General features: G+C 54.8%; 1 protein-coding gene across 2 annotated transcripts in view; it reads left to right on the top strand.

Annotated features, from left to right (window-relative positions):
* The window catches only part of ZCCHC7 (zinc finger CCHC-type containing 7), a 211,574-nt gene that overhangs the window by 182,850 nt on the left and 11,811 nt on the right, over nucleotides 1–16,913 (top strand). For both annotated transcript variants that reach the window (XM_061565264.1, XM_061565265.1), the window contains exon 7: nucleotides 15,131–15,229. In XM_061565264.1, the coding sequence (XP_061421248.1) occupies nucleotides 15,131–15,229 (99 nt within the window). The remainder of the gene's footprint in view (nucleotides 1–15,130; nucleotides 15,230–16,913) is intronic.

The raw sequence follows: 16,913 nt of genomic DNA, 5'->3' as shown, positions 1-16,913 counted from the left end.
GATCATTGGAAGTTTATCTGGAAAGGCCTTACCAGGCCGAGACTCTCTTTCAGAAGTTTTGGTCACTTCCTTTTGGCGCGTGTTTGTCTTGCGGGGGAGCGGGCTTGGGGGGGGGCATTACACCTGGAGAAAACTCACCACGCGGGGGGGCGGGGGGGCAGCACCAGAAAAACAAAATCCGCACGGACAGGTCAGGAACCCACTTGCCGTACCGCGGCCATCTGGCCACCGTGCCGTCCCCAGCTGCTTGGGAGTTTGCACTCCGCACAGCGATCCCCGCACGATCCGCCAACCCCGCCCCCGAGCACCACTTGGCGTTGCGGCCGCGGCGCTCGCGCGCGCTGCGTTATAATTCAGTGGGGGACGCGGATGCAGAGCGCAGGCATTTTCCGAGCCATTAGTTTTACAGAGGCGATTGCTAAATCACGGTTAACAGGAGCCGGGGCTCTCCGTGCCGGCCCGAGCCCGGGCTGGCAGCTCTGCGACAAGCGGCGGCCCGCCGGTCCCGCGCGCCGGCAAAGGGGTTAACGGAGGAGGAAACCTGCAAGCGACCTGCTCGCCCGCCCGCCCGCCCGCCCGCCTGCACGCTCGCCCGCTTGCCGGCTTCCACACTCGGCGCTAATGGCAGGGGCTGTGGCTTTTGAGCGCGGAATTAGCGGCGTTATCGTGCCGCGGCCAGACCGTGCCGGAGCGCCCCTGCGTGACCGTCCTACCGGGCCGCCCATGAGGCTGAGAGATGGTGGGGGGGGTGGGGCAGGGGGGGTGCAGGAGGGTGTGGGGTTGAAGTGGAGGGGTCTCGTGAACAGCTCCGTTTGCTAGGAGAGAGGAGGGTGGCGTGTGACGGTGTACTGGGTGACGGTGTACTGGGTGAGGGTGTACTCGCGGAGGAGGGACTTGGTGGTGTTGGTGCTGGTGGTGGAGGACGTAGTGGTGTTGGTGGAGGACGTAGTGGTGTTGGTGGAGGAGGACGTGGTGGTGTTGGTGTTGGTGGAGGAGGACGTGGTGGTGTTGGTGGAGGAGGACTTGGTGGTGTTGGTGCTGGAGGTGGAGGACGTGGTGTTGGTGGAGGAGGACTTGGTGGTGTTGGTGCTGGTGGTGGAGGACGTGGTGGTGGTGTTGGTGGAGGGGAGCGTGGTGGTGTTGGTAGGGGGGCGGTGGTGCTGTTTTGGTGGTTTCGCGGTTAGCGCGCTGCGCTAAGAACCCAGCGACCCGAGTTCGATTCCTACTCACGGCCAACACCGGTGACGATTATCTGAACCGTTCCTGGGCCTTCCCTAGGTTTGCTCAGCCTCAAATGAGTTCCTGGTGCGGTGTATAAACATCACCACTCGGGAGACGAAGGCAGCCGGGCATCGTGTTGTCCACCAACCCCCTCGTCGTGTACCATTCTGGCCTTCATAGGTGTTCACGGACAGCACTTGCCCTAACGGCCTGTTGAAGACTATATGGGGGATTGTTGTCTTTGCTCCTTAGGTGATGGGATTGTTTGTTTTGACAATTTTCATTTTTGCGAGGGTTCTCTGCCACAGGGCAGGTATTGCTCACCACGTACGGCATTTGTACCTTAACCGGATGATCACAGTGTGCATAAGCACAGGCCACACTGTTTATCCGCACACTGGAGTTGCAATAATAGTTTAAAATAATGTTGTAAGTTGTATTATTATTTACCCGGGAAAACATCAGCCGGTCTAAAGACGTTCTTCATTCTGCTCCTGCTTTGGATATTCCTGCATAGAATTGGTGGCACGATGGTTGGAGCACCTGATGGGACAATCGGTTGACGAGTTCTGATTCCTGATGGGTCAATCGGTTGACGAGTTCTGATTCCTGATGGGACAATTGAGTCATGAGTTCTGATTCCATTTAGGGTCGACTCGGCTCATCTTTTTTCCAAGATAAAAAAGAATCGGTGGCGTCGTGCGGGAAATCAACAGTGGCCGTCCTTGACGGAGACTGAGCCCTAACCTTTTCCTCGCCATGTTACCGCCATCTTTACCAAATACACAACTCAACACATTTCTCTGATACACAACCACACACAATTCGGGCGTTGTGCGTTGGGCAGCCTGTGCACCACACATTTTACGCAGTCTGTACGTGTCACACGTGTAGCTGTGGGTACGCTGGAAATTCAACGGTGGGGTGTGGAGCGAGTGTGCGGCGTGTGCGATTGGCACCCTCACCCCGTGGTACGATCTCCACGCATCCCTTCGTCCGACAGATGGTACGGTCCGCCGCCGCCAGCTCCCTCTACTGGAAGCCGCGCGCAGTCTTAGCGACGCGGCAAAGGTGATCGATCTTGACCCCCCCCACCCACCCCCGTACGGACACGCGGTCTGGCCGGCCTCACTCGACCGCGCAGAGGAGAAATTCCCAAGCACACCTTTACACCCAGCTGTGACACATGTGATCGATGGCCATGAAACCGCGGTAGAGCATTGCGAGCGACGACCCGGTCCGTACGCACGGCTCTCGCCCGGCACAATATCCACGAGCTATGCCTCATGTATTTACGTACCATATTTTGAACTTCATTCGCACTGTACGTAGTCACCCGTGCTATTTGGAGGTGCAGAGGAAGGACCACAAACTCAACACAAAAGCAGTTCTAAAGAAATGAATTTTCACTCTGGATTTAAAAGTGCATAAGCTCCAGTGGCGTTCTAGTATCGGAAGGAAGAGCGTTCCAGACGGCCACAGAAGCGCATCTGAGAGCGTGCGATGCGGTGACCGTCTGCTTTGCACTACCAGTTTAGGAGGCAAAGACGAGGGCCGCTTTTAAATACCAATCTCAGTCTTGGCCACTCGTTTCAATGCCACCACTGCGCAGTCGGGCTCCATGCACCGACCGCCTGAGGCCCCCGGCTCGATAAGCAAAGCTGCCTGTGACACGATGCAGTCCGATTCTGTGCCAGTCTCATGAGCTCAGCTGGTGTGGCAATGTCCTCATGAGTGATCCTCAACCCAGAGTGACATTGTCCAGCCCGGCAAAGACCCTGTCACGGCCGGACTTGATGAATAGCAGCATTAAAAGTTTATAAAAAAAATAGTTTTCAAATATACTAGCAACGCACATGTCGTTAAACATGACCGTCCAGCCAGCCAGCCAGCAAAACTTTTCCCTCTATATTTTGCTGAACATATGCTGAGCAGGTCGCAATTCTTTTCCTCGGTACCCTGCCCGGCTCGTGTGAGTTTGTCGGGCTCACCCCTCCCTGGCAAGAGGGTAGGGCAGGGAGATCTCGGGCCGTCCTTGGCCCTCAATCAACAACAACAACCGCCATTCGCCACTAAATGGCGGTGACGTCACCACGACGCTTGTGCCAGGCCAAGTGCACCTTGAGGCTGCCACGTGAAGTGTCGAACGCCCGCTGGCAGGAGGTGCCACGGGTCGACTGACCCAGATGACCGAGATGACTCGTTGATGCACCACCTGTGCCCCCTACTGTGCCAACTTGTTCATGTTTTTGTTTTTTTGTTTGTTGCGGTTGCACCCGATTCAAGAGCCGAATGGCTCACAGGGTATATACCTAATACATGAACTTCAACTTGCTGTGCTTTAGCCACCAGCGGCCCGTTACGGGTGGCGTGGGGCTTGCGGGGGGACGCGGGGGGCGGGGGTTGCGGGGGGACGCGGGGGGCGGGGCTTGCGGGGGGACGCGGGGGGTGGGGCTTGCGGGGGGCGGGGCTTGCGGGGGGTGGGGGGAGGGGCTTGCGGGGACGCGGGGGGCGGGGCTTGCGGGGGCGAGAGAGGGCAACCCGTCAGCCCGTGGCCATTTGAATTACAAATGTCGGTGCTTGTGTTAGCATGGAAATGAAGACACTATCGCGGGGCCGATTCCGCGCTGTATCACGCTTATTTACCATCTGTGCACCTATCCCACACTCTGCTCCACTGAGCCTCGCCCGTATAATGTAAAAGTTTTAAATAAAAACACGCCAAACACGGCTAATGTTTTTTTAACTGTATAATAATGTGGATTATTTTATTCAGATGGCCGGCCAAACGATGAAACCATTCACTCGGTAATTTGCCGCGTGGTATCACGGAGCGACAGATATTTCACGTCCCTTTCACACGTTCTCGTACACGTAAATAAATAAAACGGGACAAATTCAAATTAAATTTGTAAAAGTTTTCTCGCTCGTAAATACGTTTCCAAATATACTTTTGCGTTTATAAATAAGAGTATGATAAAGTAGTAAGAGTCACCACATTATATATTAGGTTTTTTGCCTTTCGTAATTAAATGTCAGGGAGTGAGTGTGAGAGTGTGGGGAGCGGTAGTGTAGCAGTTGTCATGCTGCGCTACAAACCCAGCTTCCTGAGTTCGATTCCCACTCATGGCCAACACGGATCATGATTATCTGACTCGGTTTTGGGCCCCTCCCCTAGGTTGACTTGGACTCAAATCAATATCTGGTGTAGTGTGTAAACATTGCCACGAGGGAGACAAAGGTAGCATGATGTGGCGCTGGCCACCTACGCCCTCTTGTGCTGTATCAGTCTTAATAGGTGCTTGCTAACAGCACGTGCCCCAACATCCTGTTAAGGCTATACGGGGGTCTTTGTGTTGTGAGTGCAGAAGTGTAGTGCTTCGCGCACTGCGCTAAGAACCGAAGACCCAGGTCAGCAGCAGTGATTATTGTCTGAACAGGTCCTGGGCTTCCCCTAGGTCGACTCGGTCTGAAATGAGTAAACTAAATTAAACTATTTCAATTGTATTCTACCAGGTAAGGCCCATTGAGCTATATAGCCCTTTTACAGAAGCGATCTGTCCTCAAATAATAGCTCAACGAAGTGGCTTATCATTTGGAAATTCATCACAGCCAAATACTCTAAACACATGTTTCTAAATGTGGAGGGAATAACCGGATGACCCAGAGAAAAATGAATGCGACCATGGGCAGAACACGCAAATTCCAAATATACAGGTGTCAGGGTTGGGATCGAACCCACGACCTGTACGCTCGGCGAGGTAGTGAACATCTTGCCACTGTGGCACCCCCTGGCACCATGAGCACCTGGTGCGGTGTGTAAACATTGCCGCTAGGGAGACAAATGTGGCTGGGCATGGGTCTGCCCACACCACCGCCTCGTGTGCCGTGCCGGCCTGCATAGGTGCTCGCTAACAGCACTTGTCCCAAAAGTCTGGTAAGGCTATACAAGGAATCTTTGTCTTTGTGAGTGAGTGTGTGAGTGAGTGTAAGTGAATGCGAGTGAGTGTGAATGTGTGTGAGTGTATATCGGAGAAAGTCATTAGCTTGTACGCTGAGAGCCGTGTTCACATTTGAATGTTTAATGTGTGTTTACGGGAACAGAACAGAGGAGTCTATTCTCTACCCGCCAGTGCATGCCTAATGAACAGCAATTCACAGCCATTTCTCTGGTGCATGTTTAATCCTGAATTAATTTTTTTTAATTATGCAAAAAATGTCTTCAGATGAATTGGGTTGGAAATGGAAAGGAGAGCTGTGAACAGCCAAGGCTCGGCCGCTCAAGGGTACGGCACTGGGATGGGTGGGCGTCTTGTGAACGTCGCCGTGCCATCAGCGCCAGGCTAGGTGCACTTTGATGCCACGTGGCTCAGAGTTCTTTGAACGAAATGGCTCGGCTGGCAGGCGCAGCGCCAGAGGTCGTGGGACAGACCCCGGTTATAGGCTAAGAATTTTGGTCAACTCGCTGTCACCTGGTAACGATGTTTTTATACCGTGTTTATGGTGCACGTGTATGCGCGGAATGTCATGCACTGCGTGTATTCAGCGCCGGTGCGTGTACACAGCGCGAAGAGAAGACCCTCATCCCGCAGTGTACGGACACGCGGGCTGTGCACATTTAGCAGAGAGACACTGCGTGACCGACCGTCCAGAGCACTCGAATTGCAAGTTGGAAGAAATAACGATTTGAATACCTGCGACCCGTGCCGCTGGGCCGCGGGAGCGAAACGCGACGCAGCGAGGTGGAGAGTTTACGCGGCCCGTGGAAATGAGACGGGAAAAGCTGTCGTCGACTTTGCGAATCGAATCCGGGACTCCAAATTGGTGACAATTCACCGGCTCGCCGCGGGGGAATTCATCGCTGCGAGCCCGGCGAGTGCATGGTGCCGTTTCGCGATGGCCGCGGTGGCAATGGCGATCGCTGTAGTGGTGGTGGTGGTGGTGGCGGCGGCGGTGGTGGTGGTGGTTGTGGCAATGGCGATCGCTGTAGTGGTGGCGGCGGTGGTAGTGGTGGCGGTGGTGGCGGTTGTGGTGGTGGCGATCGCTGTAGTGGTGGCGGCGGCGGTGGTGGCGGCGGTGGTGGTGGTGGCGGTGGCGGTGGTGGCGGTGGCGACGGTGGTGGTGGTGGTGGCGGCGGCGGCGGCGGTGGTGGTGGCGGTGGTGACGGTGGCGACGGTGGCGGTGGTGGCGGTGGCGGTGGTGGTGGCAATGGCGATCGCTGTAGTGGTGGCGGTGGTGGTGGTGGTGGTGGTGGCGGCGGCGGTGGGTTGTGCGTGCGGCGCAATCCCGGGCGTCGGCGTGTCAGGATTAGTCATCGGAGAGCGGGCGGCGCTCGCTACATCATTACGCATACAGGTGGTAATGACGTTCATTTGTGCTGCATGATTTGAGCAGCAGTGAGGCACGAGCCCCTCGCCTGTGACTCCCTAACTGGCGCATCAAACGAGCGAAATTTATCGCCCGCGTGGAGTCGGCAGCCAAGCCCGCTCGCCCGCCAGCGAAGAGCGCTCGACAGCCAGCCAGTTAGCCGGCCAGCTTGCCTGCCTGCGAGTCAGCCTGCGAGTCAGGCTGTCAGTCAGGCTGCGAGTCAGGCTGTCAGTCAGGCTGCCAGTCATCCAGCTAGCCAGCTGGTCGGCAAGCCTTCTCATCAGGCAGTCAGCCGGTTCAAACGTCAGGCCAGTCACCTAGCCAACTAGTCACGCAGGCAGCGCATCACCCACCTGGCTCGTTAACCAACCAACCAATCAGCCAGGCAGCCAGGCAGACAGTCAGCCAATGAGACGGTCAGGTTGACTGCCAGTCATATAATCATATTCTTAGGTTTTTTCGGTAAAGTCACGTAGGTAAAAAATTATAATTAAAAAATTATAATAAAAAAAATAATAAAAATAAAAAAAAAATCACGACGTTTCGGAGGCAACACAAGCTTCCGTCTTCAGGTGGAACCGTCACAGCACGATTGCTGTATACAGAAAAAACCTAAGAATATGAATCCTTGCAGTGACGAAAGCTTCAAATCTAGAAAGTCATACAATCAGCCAGCCAGGCAGCCAGTCGGCGAGCTAATAATTCAGCCAAGCTGACCAGTGACCAGCCATGCTTCTAACGAACACTGATCCTCCGTGTCGCCTACACAGACTGTCTAGGCAAGTGCTGTTAGGCCATGCCCGGCCACCTTTGTCCCCCCCCAGTGCTGATGATGACACTGCACCAGGTAATCATTTAAGGCTGAGTCGACTTTGGGGGGGACGGGGAGGGACGCTCAGGACCGGTGCAAATGTCGTCCACTCACATTGGTCGTGAGCGGTTGCCAGGTTTGTGGTGCAGTGCGCTAACCACTGCACGACCACTCCACCCAGTGCACTCATACACGAAGATCCCCCGTATAGCCTTCACAGACTGTTGTGACAAGTGCTGTTAGCGAGCATCTATGAAGGCCGGCACGGTACGCGAGGGGGTGGTTGGCCAGCAACCACGCCCGGCCGCCTTTGTCTCCCTAGTGGCGATGTTTTTGCACATCGCAACATGTACTCATTTGAGGTTGAGTCGGCCTAGGGGAGGCCCAGGAACGGTTCAGATAATCGTCACCGGTGTTGGCCGTGAGCAAGAATCGAACTCGAGTTGCTGGGTTCATAGCGCAGTGCGCGAATCGCTCATACACACACACACACGCGCGTGCGGGCGCTAAACAAATTTATTGCAGTTTAGCTTCCCTCACCCGATCTGCAAGGTGTTCGTGATTGATTGACTTTTGATTGGCGTGCTTAAGTTGAGCGAGGTGAGAGCCCATCGACGTAGCGTGTCTCATTTGCAGTGGAGACCTGGGGGCAAAATACAAGGGGGAGGGGGGGGACGGAGGGGGGGGCATGGACGGGAGCGAGACTGCAGGAGCAGCCGGTAAAGCCTGCAAGGAGAGCGGAATGATCCGTCACGTGGGAGTAGTTACACGTTGTGCCGGCACTGGAAATGCCGTTACGTACGTGTGTACGTTGAACTTCTTTCGCACCGCATGTAAGCCGGCCGTGCTCATCTCAGGTGCGTTAACGCCACGCCTCTGTCGACTCGTCACGATCGCGTGCCGTGCCATGGAGGCGTCCACGACGTCGGAGTCCGGCAGTCGTAGTTGTTAAATGACGGCGCTTGAGCGGCAACACGCAAAACTGACGGATAGCGTTAACTCGCTTTGGGTCTGTTTAGCTTCGTGCGTGCGTGTGTGCGATTGTGCGTGCGTGTGTGCGATTGTGCGTGCGTGTGTGCGATTGTGCGTGTGTGTGTGCGATTGTGCGTGCGTGTGTACGATTGTGCGTGCGTACGATTGTGCGTGCGTGTGTACGATTGTGCGTGCGTGTGTACGATTGTGCGTGCGTGTGTGCGATTGTCCGTGCGCGTGTGTGCGATTGTGCGTGCGTGTGCGATTGTGCGTGCGTGTGTGCGTGCGTGCGTGTGTGCGAATGTGCGTGCGTGTGCTTGTCGACAGCTTAGTTTTGCACATTCACTGTTGTCCGAGCCTGATGAAGTGCGAGCGTGGGCCGTGCAAAGCAAACGCAATGTTTTAGACCGGGGCTCTCTCCCTCTCGCCTGGCAGCGGCCGATCGCTCCCGCACGCTCACGCCTGTCGTGGCGCCGCTACGAGATCTCCGCTCGCTCTCAGGAGCACGTTCCCCTAAATCCGAACCTAAGCGCTCGCGTTACAGATTGATGAATCGCAGCCGACGCGAGCGCGCACTTTAAATGTTGTAATTTACGACCTTATTTAAAAAATAACGTCGCCCCGGCGCAGCAAGCCTGCGGTAGCCGAAGTTGACTTATGTAAAAACATATCACGCACTAAATAACGCGCCGAAAAAAATGTCCTTAAATATTACTTCACACCCTCCTCTCACCAGACTCCACTGATTTTTACATTACCCGGCAAATGTCACGGTTTAGGGCAGGATGGTTATTGGTCTCGAATTTTTTTTTTTTTAACATTGTATTTCTTTGTAAACATACAACTTTTGCCGTATATTCATATATAACGCCCATCCCTTCTGGCCTATTGCTGTCTTTAGAAAATCTGATTATCTGCCTCGCACATAAAAGTTGGAAACCCATCGCGCTTTTGACACTAAAGTGTTCCTGGCAGCCCGGCGGGCATGGCAAGTGGGGAGACAACATGTAAATTTATTCCCCGGAATGTATATTTACGGCGGGCGGTGCAGCGGGCAATGATTGCCGGGGAAACGGGGACGGAGTCACGGGACATTAAGCGGAGATTTTACGAGGCGATATTTGCCGAGGCCGGCCAGCCGTGAAATGCCCTGCACTGGGCGGCCGCGCGGGGAGCCAGGGGAGGGAAGATGCATTTCCCACTGCTAATGTGATCCGCGTGGTAATTACTTCATTACCGGAATGAAGAGCCTCTTTAACTCTGAGCTATGGGCAGGTGGCCTGACCATCATTACGGAGCGGGCAAGCCTCGTATCCGTCACAGCACGGCGCCCCCAGCAGGCCCTGCTCCCTGGCACCTTCGCGCCCCCGGACGAGGGCAAGCGCCGTCGTCCCCGTTGCCTCCGTTTGCCTGACGCCCGCTCGCCCGCCCGCCCGCCCGCTCGGTCGCTAGGCCACTCGCCAGACCGCTCGCCCGCCAGCCTGCCTGCCGGCACGACCGCCACCTCGCTCGCCCACCCGCTCGCCCACCCGCTCGCCCACCCGCTCGCTCACCCGCTCGCTCACCCCGCCCATCAGAACCTCGGCATCATTTTCATCCCGCGCCCCAGGATCTGAAGTGCTGGTAATGATGGACCCAGGCGGGGTTGGTGGTTTGCACAGAGATCATCGTGTGCCAGACACTCTCAGTCCAGTTACTGGGCGGCCAGGGTGTGGCAGCACAGCAAGTGGGTGGCTGAAACATCCGTGCCGGTTCCAGACTGTTGTTTCCTGCTGTGTAGTGGGTTTCCCCAAGGTTCTTTCCACGCACACGAACCCCCCCCCCCCCCCCCCTCGTCGAAGGGACATCGATCAAACAATTCCCATAGCGCGGGACCGTTTGGTGCACACGTGAAGTATTTCCACACTTTTAAATGATCCAGAGGTGTACGTTTTTCTTCTTCTCTCCTATGGCATGGGCCAATCTCTCCTCGGGGCGCTCGCTGTTGTCTTCCCATAAAGTAGTTCTCATTTTATTGGCCCTGGAAGGTTTTTGGGGGGGGGGGGGATGATGCGAGATGGCAACCGCCGCCACGGATGTGAACTCGCAACCTCGAAAATGCAAGTGGCGCGCGCACGCCCGCCCGCCTCCGTTGGCACCTGGCCGGATCGCAGTCGTAGTTATTATTATTATTATTTTCCGGCAGTGCTTAACGGAGGCGAGCGGAGCCACCGTTGTGCTTAACGCAGCACTCTGTGCGGCTGGCGACGGGAATAATTCCGCGGGCGCACGCTGCGTTTGCATTACTCCTGCGAAGCCACCTGGTGGGCCCGGCACCTATCAAGGAAATGATCTTCTGAGAACTCGCCCCACCGCCGCCGCCGCCGCCGCCGCCACCCCCCCCAGCCGCACGGCCGCGGCGGCGTCGCCCTCGAGCGAGATTATTATCTATAGTTTAAAAAATAAAAAATCACAAAAGAGCAACGAACGGCCGCGTTCTGCGCGGGAAAATAAAACAAATGCGGGGCTGTTTAACGTCGACGAGGCGTTTGCGTTTATTTATTTATTTTCCCCCCGCGTTATTATTTTCTGCTCGCTCACCGTTCAGCGACTGACTGAGTGAATTTGTGCCGCGGCGCTAAATTCACTCTATTTTCTCGGCGTTTCGCTTTGCGTAAACGCGAGAGTAAATGTTGCCGTTGCGTTCCCTAATTTTTGCATTTATTTCCATAACGCCGCAGAGGCTGAGCGCGAGTTATTTATTACGTGGAAATTGACTCCGCGTTACAATGAGCACATCATAATCAATCACGTCTTCATCCTCTCTTCTTTCTTTCCCGCTGTAATGTTGAAAGCTAAAATAATCTTCTCGCGGAGTTGTAAAAAAAAAAATAGCATAATGTGCGTGATTTATCCGCGCATCCCAAATTTCCACGCGGCACTAAAAATTTAAGCTCAGCTAAATTCTAAACCCGGACGATTTACATCGCGGGGGGGAAGGTGGGGGGGACCGGGCGATGACAGCGAAGGACGTTTTAAGGTGACTCTGACCATTCATTAGGGCTCCTGTAAAAATAGCGGGGGCCGTTAGCGAGTGCCCTTCGCTCTGATTGACCCAGCCGTGACCCCACAGCCGTCGTCGTCATCGTCGTCATCATCGCGGGGAGTCACGCGGCGCGGACAGAGCGCCTCCGTGAGCCACCGCTCCTTCTTTCTCCTCCTCCCGCTACCGCCACTGCTGGGCTTCATCGATGTCGCGTGCGTGCGTGCGTGTGTGCGTACGCGCGTGCGCCGTCCCTGCGGGGTTCACGCGGGCGGCTGAGCCCGACTGCCCATCCAACACGGCGCGGCGAGCGTTGGGTACCAACGCCGGTGGGAGATCGGTGGCCGCGTCGACTAAGGCCGAGCACGCGGGCTCCCTCCGCCCGGTCGAGATGAGTTGAGGCTCTGAAACTCAGGCTTGAACACCAAGCCTTGAGTGTCCCATAATGTTGCCAGAGTCCGACTCTGAACCTCAGGCCCTTACACTGAACCTTAACGATCATAATAATTGCGCGTTAGTCTTACTTTTCCCAGTGCCGTTTAATCGTTTTGGACACAAAGACAAACATCCCCCGTATAGCCTTAACAGACTGTTGGGGCAAGTGCTGTTAGCGAGCACCTATGCAGGCCGGCACGGCACACGAGGGGGTGGGTGGGCAGACCCATGCCCGGCCGCCTTTGTCTCTCCAGTGCTGATGATGACACACGACACCCTGTACTCATTTAAGGCTGAGTTGACCTAAACAAAGACAAAGACACATACATCTGCTATACATGGCCACTTACTCATTTATAATGAATGCAAAAAATGGCTCGAAAACAAAACAATATACAGGTGTTGTAGCCTCACATGAGCTGGGTTGTGACAACGCCCCACATGGTGCAACACATACGCAGCAGCTGCTATTCATGGCAGTTTACTTTCTGATGACTATAGCAACATCGACAGAGCCGTGCGTGTTCGTGAGTGAGGCTTCCGCGTCGCAGATTCATCCTCGCCGCATGGCTTCGCTTGATCGTTTTGTGCAACGTGCGGCGATGTTTCTTGTCCCGAGCCAGACATTTGTTTGCGCTGCACTTGCTGTGCTGGAATGGATGCAGGCGGCTGGTCCCGCTTGAACCTGTTCAGGGGTCACTGTCCAGCCAGCTACAGCCGCGTGGTCAGGGCAGTCGCGCATTGTCGCAGGTTCAAATCCCGCATCGCCTGCTCTGCGGAGGTGATTATAATATGAGACGGCATTGCTTGGGGTGCCGTGGTGGCGAGATGTTAACTCCCTGGCCTGGTATGCAGGAGGTCGTGGGGTCGATCCCAACCCTCGATGCCTGTCTATTTGGAGTTGTTCTCCCCGTGGTCGCGTGGATTTTTGTCCAGGTCCTCCGGTTTTTTTCTCCACGTTTAGAATCATGCATTTAGAGTATTTGACTCCTCTCCATTTCCACATGATGAGCCACTTCGTTCAGCTATCGTTTGTGGCCAGGTCGCTTCTGAAAAAGAGCGATATAGCTCAGTGGGCCTTACCTTGTAAAATACAAATTAAAACAAATTCTAAATAGCTTGGTGCCATGGAGATCCTAGTTCTTGGTAAGGGAATGGGGAATTTCCATCAGATGATCAGGGCCATTGTCAGATCAGCATCGCAAGTTTTAACATTGCTTCGGCATTGCCATAATCTCCAGCGTCACCATTCTCCGAGCTGGTAAAGTTACCTCCGCCCATTGAACCTGGGAAGTCACCAACCAACTTCCTATGAAGGAACCAGTCCTTGCCATAGTAATGTGGAATATCCAACACCGTCTAAGGATTGCTAGTGGAGATGAGCCCCACACAACGGCATGTAGATATTTAAATCAGCGATAGCCCCTTGAGCTCCACGTACGTACGCGAGGGAGACGTGGTGTTTTGTTTACCCCGTGCGTGCGTGTATAACGCTGCGTGCGTGTATAACGCTGCGTGCGTGTATAACGCTGCATGTATAACGCTGCGTGCGTGTATAACGCTGCGTGCGTGTATAACGCTGCATGTATAACGCTGCATGTATAACGACGCTGCGTGTATAACGCTGCGTGCGTGTATAACGCTGCGTGCGTGTATAACGCTGCGTGCGTGTATAACGCTGCGTGCGTGTATAACGACACTGCGTGCGTGTATAACGACACTGCGTGCGTGTATAACGCTGCGTGCTTACGCGGCCCGTGACCAATACTTAAGCGGGTCACGTCTGCTGGAGGTGCGACGCCCGAAATGATCTGCCGCCCGAAATGTTACTCCGAGCCCCTAAATCTCACACGTTAGTGCAGACCCCTCCTGACCCTTGTAAATTGTTGGACGGTTTTGACCCCGTATACGTGTGTGTGTGTGTGTATTTGTGAAACGCGATGCTGTTTCAGCAAGTACGTGGGTACGCAGGCTAATAAATACTCGGGGGGTAAGAATAACAATTCTCACTCTGCGGCGCGGGGGATTAAACGATGACTGCACGCTTTTTCGGCAGGTTTTATGGGTTTATTTCACATTCTTTTGAGCCAACCTTTTTTTATATTAACACCACAAAATGAACCGCGGGGGCCCAACCCCCCCTCCACCCACACACACATCCGTTGCAAAAGCCAAGAGCGCCGGGGATTGTACGGCATCTGGATGCCAGGCCTGTCCACAGGACACGCGATAGAGACAAATCTTGTGAGCCAGCAAGAGCAGAAGAAGAAGAGGATGAGGAGGACGTCTTTGTGAATGGGGTTTCTTTTAGAGGAGTGGTTGAGAGGGGTAAGGAGGCTGCAGGGTAGAGAATGGAGGGGGGAAGGAGGCACCTCACAGGACGGCCTTGTGTCTGGACTTGAACATCGAGGGCATGGGTCCTAGCCCTGCTCACGGCATGCACGCCGTGGTCAACCACTGCAATGTGGGTCACAGCAATACACCCACTCACCCATTCAACTGTCCACCCACTCATCCACTCACTCACTCACTCATCCACCCACTCACTGACTCACCCACCCAGTCACCCGCTAACTCACCCACCCACTCACTCGTTCACTCACCCACCCACTCACTCACCCACTCACTCACCCATTCAATTGTCCACCCACTCACTCACCCATTCAACTGTCCACCCACTCATCCACTCACTCACTCACCCACTCACTGACTCACCCACCCAGTCACCCGCTCACTCACCCACCCACTCACTCACTCATCCACCCACTCACTCACCCACTCACTCACCCATTCAACTGTCCACCCACTCATCCACTCACTCACTGACTCACCCACCCAGTCACCCGCTCACTCACCCACCCACCCACTCACTCACTCACTCGCTCACTCACCCACCCACTCACTCACCCACTCACTCACCCACTCACTCATTCACTTACTCATCCACTCACTCTTTCACCCACCCACTCACTCATCCACCCACTCAATCACCCACCCACCAACTCGATCACCACGCTGCAGGTCACAACACTTCTCTTTCTGCTTCTTCCCTGTCATTGTTCAACTTGGAAATTCTCTCCGACCGTCTCTTCTTTCCCCCCCAAGCTCTTAAAAAGAACAGTAACCTCGCTCAACGCTTATAAACGTGTTGACGCTATAACCCATTACACCTGTGACAGTGCGGTTGGACTGGGTCCCGGTCGACGGATGGTGGAGTGGAGTCGGGGGTGAGGGGGGGTCTCTATTGTTCCTGTGTTGCGTGGGAGATGCGGGCCCTGACGTGCGTCCGGTGTGGCTCTCAGGTGGAACCTGGGCCCCTCGTGCGGCCGCTGGTGGAGCCGGACAGGGCCCACGCACGCGTCTTCTGCTACAACTGCGCCGCCGAGGGACACTACGGACACGTGCGTAGCGGCGCGCGTGCACACACGCATGTGTACACGTGCATGATACACACACGTATACACAACGTACACACACGTGTGCATACCGCACACAAAGCATCTACGTATACACACAAACGTACGTGCACAACAACAAAACACAACAACAGCCGCAATTCTCCACTAAGTAGCTGTGACATCACCACACACAGCGCTTTTGTGCCAGGATCTGTGCACTGTGAGGACACGTGCAGTAGCAAAGCCCCGCTGGCAGGAGTTGGCCGGACAGACCCAGATGACTGGCAGATCCCACCACCTATGCTCCCTACTGTGTGAACATACACATACACCATACGCACAAATGTTGTGTGTTATGACACTTGTTGCCCCAGGAAAGCCTCATTGAGTCTCAAGACTCTCTTTTGGCAAGGGTCCTGCCAAGTTTGTATAGCACGGTGTGACGTTGTTTCGTGCGATCCCAATCAAACCATTTGCAGGTCATTTTTCAGCGTTGGGAAACCAGAGAACCCAGAATAAAACCTCTGCAGAACAGAGGGAGAACATACAAACTTTAATCTTGATTTGAAGCTTTCGTGACTGCAGGTAACCGTACTCTTTGGTTCTTTCGGTAAAGTCACGTAGGTATAAAATAAAATAAAATAGACTGTTTGCCTCGGCAGCAGACCATGCTTTCCCACCTGATGACGGACGCTTGTGTTGCGCCCGAAACGTCGCGATTTATTTTATTTTATACCTACGTGACTTTACCGAAAGAACCAAAGATTATACAAACTTTACACAGAAAGGCGCCCGTCAGGGAATGGAACTCAGGCCTCTTGTTGCTGTGAGACAAGAGTGTGTTGTCAATGTGCCGCCACCCTGCGGTATATGTGTGCGAGTACACCGTACACAACACAGGCTTACGGTACACCTACACACACGTGGCCCAAGCAGAGGATTGTCCCATCTCTCATGGTCTAAGTCGTCGTCCGAGGCTCCTGCAGTCCACACGGGAATGGCAGCCTCTTGTCCACTACACAACGGTTACGGCACCCGACTCGCAATCGAAAGGTCACAAGTTCAAATACCTGTCGGGGACCAACTCGGCCTTTTACCTGTCCTGGGTAACTTATTGGAGGGTCCACAGTTGTCATTACATGGAAAGATTGGCTCCCACTATAAATATCTGGATTTTCCATCATTATCTCAGGGCCACCAATAGAGATGATGGTGGAGATGATGGTGGAGATGATGATGATGATGGATATTATTCCACGTTGAACTTCTTTCGCACGGTTCGTAGCCAACCATGCTAATCAGCGATGTTAGACCGCGTACTCTTGAATCGATTGCCTCAGTCGCTTCTTCTCCACCCTCGGGCCCTCGGCACTGATCGGCACAGGTCTGCCCAGCGCCATCTCTCCGTCGTCTCTCTGTCTCTCTGTCTGTCTCGCGTCCACGGCTCTGGGCGGGTGGGGGGGTGCGAGGGGCTGGGTTTGGATTTGCGGCCCCATCTCGCCGGGGCCGACACGCCCCGTCGGGGTGCCGAGTCGACCGCTCGCCGATCCCTCTGGCGTGGATCGCGGCGCGAAGGGGCTGGCGAGAAATACGACGGCGCTTCCTCCGGCGCGACGCTCTCGCGCCCGCCCCAGGCTTTTGACGTCTGCGGGGCCCCAGGCAAGCGTGACGCCGCGGAAGGAATAAA

This window comes from Lethenteron reissneri, chromosome 34, assembly GCF_015708825.2.
Source record: "Lethenteron reissneri isolate LAM-NWPU_2019-01 chromosome 34, ASM1570882v1, whole genome shotgun sequence".
In the NCBI taxonomy this organism is placed as follows: Eukaryota; Metazoa; Chordata; class Hyperoartia; order Petromyzontiformes; family Petromyzontidae; genus Lethenteron; species Lethenteron reissneri.
This window is presented reverse-complemented; position numbering and strand designations above follow the sequence as displayed.